The following is a 2,776-nucleotide window of genomic DNA, read 5'->3' as shown; positions in this document are numbered from 1 at the left end:
AAACCCCGCCCTACTCATTCCCAACCTTAGTCTCTGTATCCGATTGTCCAGGGGCTGGAGGTGGGTCACTGTCATGAGGAGAGAGATCAGGGAGGCCAGTCCTAGAGGAAAAAAAAAAACAAGATTTACAGTATTATTGGTCAGGTTAATTACCTGGCCTCTCTGTATCCAACCACCTTAGCGATTCAAATGCTAACCCCCACCTTCAGTCATCAACCTGCAATCTTTCTACTTCTTTATCCTAAAAGACAAGAAGAGCCATCCTGTCCTTGTCTTGCCTCTGCTGAGATCCAGCCCCAAGCTCAATCTCCCATGTGCAGGAGAGAGACAGAGAAACAGAACAGAAGGACTGTTCCTGGAGGGTGAGAGAGAGAGCAACGGTCAGCTTTCTTGTTTTCTACTCTATGTACCCTCATTGCTATTCCCAGTTGCTTCTAGCCAAACTCAAGGAAAGAATATACCCACGTGGTCCTCAGGTCTAAAACCAGAAAAAAACATCTATTAACTTAAATGGAAACACTTGGCTGTAATTTAGTTCTTAGCAAGGAGATAGAAAGACACAGGACATTTTCTTACCTTGCTTGGGCGCAATTACTGCCCTGGATAATTACACCGAAAAATAAAATATCCTAAAGAGTCCCCAGAACAACTCCAAACCTGGCCTGCTGCCCTATACTCTCTTATTCCTACCCTTAGAAAGTTTCCCTGCTTCCTGAGGCATGGAAAGTTCACTAGTTGAAAGGTATCATCTCACCTTCGTGACCCTTTACTCTCATCACCATCTCACCAGGTTCCCTCCCCCAGTAGTCAAGGATCATAGCCATGTCCAAGGCTTTTGCCACATGTCCATCCTGTTGGCTCTGTTCCCGACTCAGAAAACACTAAGCAAAAGCTGTGTGCAGAGACCCCAGCCCCAGCCCCAGCTAGCGGGGAAAAGGTGATCCCACAAGGTGTTCCTTGCAGTCCTAACCGGCCCCCAGCCCCATCTCCTTCCAAGTGTCCAGGAGGCCATCATGATTCGGGTCGAGGGGAGGGGGCAGGACGGAGGTAGCTGTCTGACATGATCATGTCGCTGGTGAGTTGTTGTTCCAGGAACTCAGAGGTCTCTTCAGCTATTTGACCCGGAATTCGAAAGTCAACAGCAGCTGGCTCCTGCTTGGGGCTGGGGAGGGGTCGGGAAACCCAGGACTCTGTGGGACAGCCAGTGCCCTGAAGGAACTGCAGGAAGTTCTCCTCAATGGAGCCCTCCCGGCTAGGTAGCCTCAGTTCCTCCTCCGGAGCCTGCTTGAAGAAGCAGACAAACTGCTTGCTGAGTTCTCCCCGGATCTGCCGATTGAGACATCCATAGAAGAAAGGGTTAGAAGTGAAGCAGAAGTAGCCGATCCAAGTCACCACATTCTCCACCTGCCCAGTCGAAATGGGCTGTGCGCTCAGGGCAACGTAGAGATGAAAGGAAAAGTAGGGCAACCAACAGAGCAGGAACTGTCCGCCCACAGCCAGGAGGACCACTGCCGCCTTCCCTCCCCCAAACGTCCGGTGTGGGGTGGTCTGGTGGGCCCCCGAACTGGTGACCATTGTAGAACGGCTACTGAGAGACTCAGAGCGTTGTCGGGGCGTCTCCATCCACGTGGGCAGCGGTCCATGCTGCATGGCAGCCACGCGGGCTACTCGGAACATGCTGCAGTAGACCACAAGGATGAGGAGCAGGGGCAACAGGAAGTAGAGGATAGCGAAGACCACCACGAAAAGCTGGCAGTAGGCATTGCGGCTCCATTGGAGTGAGCAGCCTGGGGGGATGCTGGGAGCTCCCTCCTCCCGGGAGACCCTTCCCAACACTGGCACAGAAGCCATGGCCAAGGCCTTCACCCACACACCCACCAGCACAGAGGCCACCAGCCCCAGCGTCATGCGCACCTCGTAGCGCATGGGGTGGACCACGTAATAGTAGCGCTCCACATTGATGGCCGACACTGAGAGAATGGCCAGGCTGACAAAGCATACACTCAGGAACAAGTAGAGCCGGCAGGCGACCTCTCCAAAGAGGTCATGGTCAAAGAGGGCGGAGCTGGAGAGCATGGCCAGGGGCATGAGAGTCAGGGCAGCCAGCAGGTCCACCAGGCAGAGGTGGAAGACGAAGACAAATTTTCGGAGGGCGGGTGTCTTGGCGATAACAGCCATCACGGCAGCATTGCCAGCCACAGCAGTCAAGTCCAGCAGGAGCATGAAGAAGAGGGCCACGGATTCCGAAGCCACGTCCCGCAGCCCCACCTCTGGGACCCCGCTGGCAGTAGAGGGACCTGGGGTTTGAGGGATCCTCCCCAAAGTGGAAGAATTCCCCGATGACTGGGGGATGGGTGAGGACTCCATGGGGCGGTAAGGGGACACCCAGGGCACCTCCTATCACAGACCCATCCCCCATCCTAGTCCAGTGACCCTGGGATGGCAAGCCCAGGCCCTGGCTTCCCAATGCTGTGTCTGGGGGCAGCAGGGGAGGGTGCCTCCTGCTGGAGTCTGTCTCTCAGGCAGGCTCTCGCTGCCAGCCTTCGAGGCTGGGCTGCTGGTACCGAGCACCAGGCCAGTAACCGAGGGCTCAGGAGTTCATCTCTTGGAGAGGAGGTAGCTCCGGGTCCACCTTGGCGACTGCGAAGACTCAGGACGAGAGAGCCTCGGCTCCTTCTTTCCCGCTTCCTTTTCTCTGTTGTCCATACCCTTCTCCCCTTTCGACAACTGTTATCCAGAAATTCTAAACCCTTTCCCAGGGTCCTGCTGAGCTCTG

At 55.2% G+C, this 2,776-nt stretch overlaps 1 protein-coding gene across 1 annotated transcript; it reads right to left on the bottom strand.

The window, feature by feature from the left end:
• Positions 1-951: 951 nt before the first annotated feature.
• Positions 952-2,430, bottom strand: GPR61 (G protein-coupled receptor 61). The gene has a single exon (XM_006919604.1). The coding sequence runs from the start codon at positions 2,365-2,367 to the stop codon at positions 1,012-1,014; it is 1,356 nt and encodes a 451-aa protein (XP_006919666.1). The 5' UTR covers positions 2,368-2,430; the 3' UTR covers positions 952-1,011.
• Between the last annotated feature and the right edge of the window lie 346 nt (positions 2,431-2,776).

The sequence above is a fragment of the Pteropus alecto genome, unplaced genomic scaffold, assembly GCF_000325575.1.
Source record: "Pteropus alecto unplaced genomic scaffold, ASM32557v1 scaffold106, whole genome shotgun sequence".
In the NCBI taxonomy this organism is placed as follows: domain Eukaryota; kingdom Metazoa; phylum Chordata; class Mammalia; order Chiroptera; family Pteropodidae; genus Pteropus; species Pteropus alecto.
Note: the sequence above shows the minus strand (reverse complement) of the source record. Positions and strands in the feature narration are given on the sequence as shown.

Bases quoted from the DNA above. Each gene is read 5' to 3' on its own strand.
- GPR61 (XM_006919604.1), bottom strand. From the start codon at position 2,367: ATGGAGTCCTCACCCATCCCCCAGTCATCGGGGAATTCTTCCACTTTG.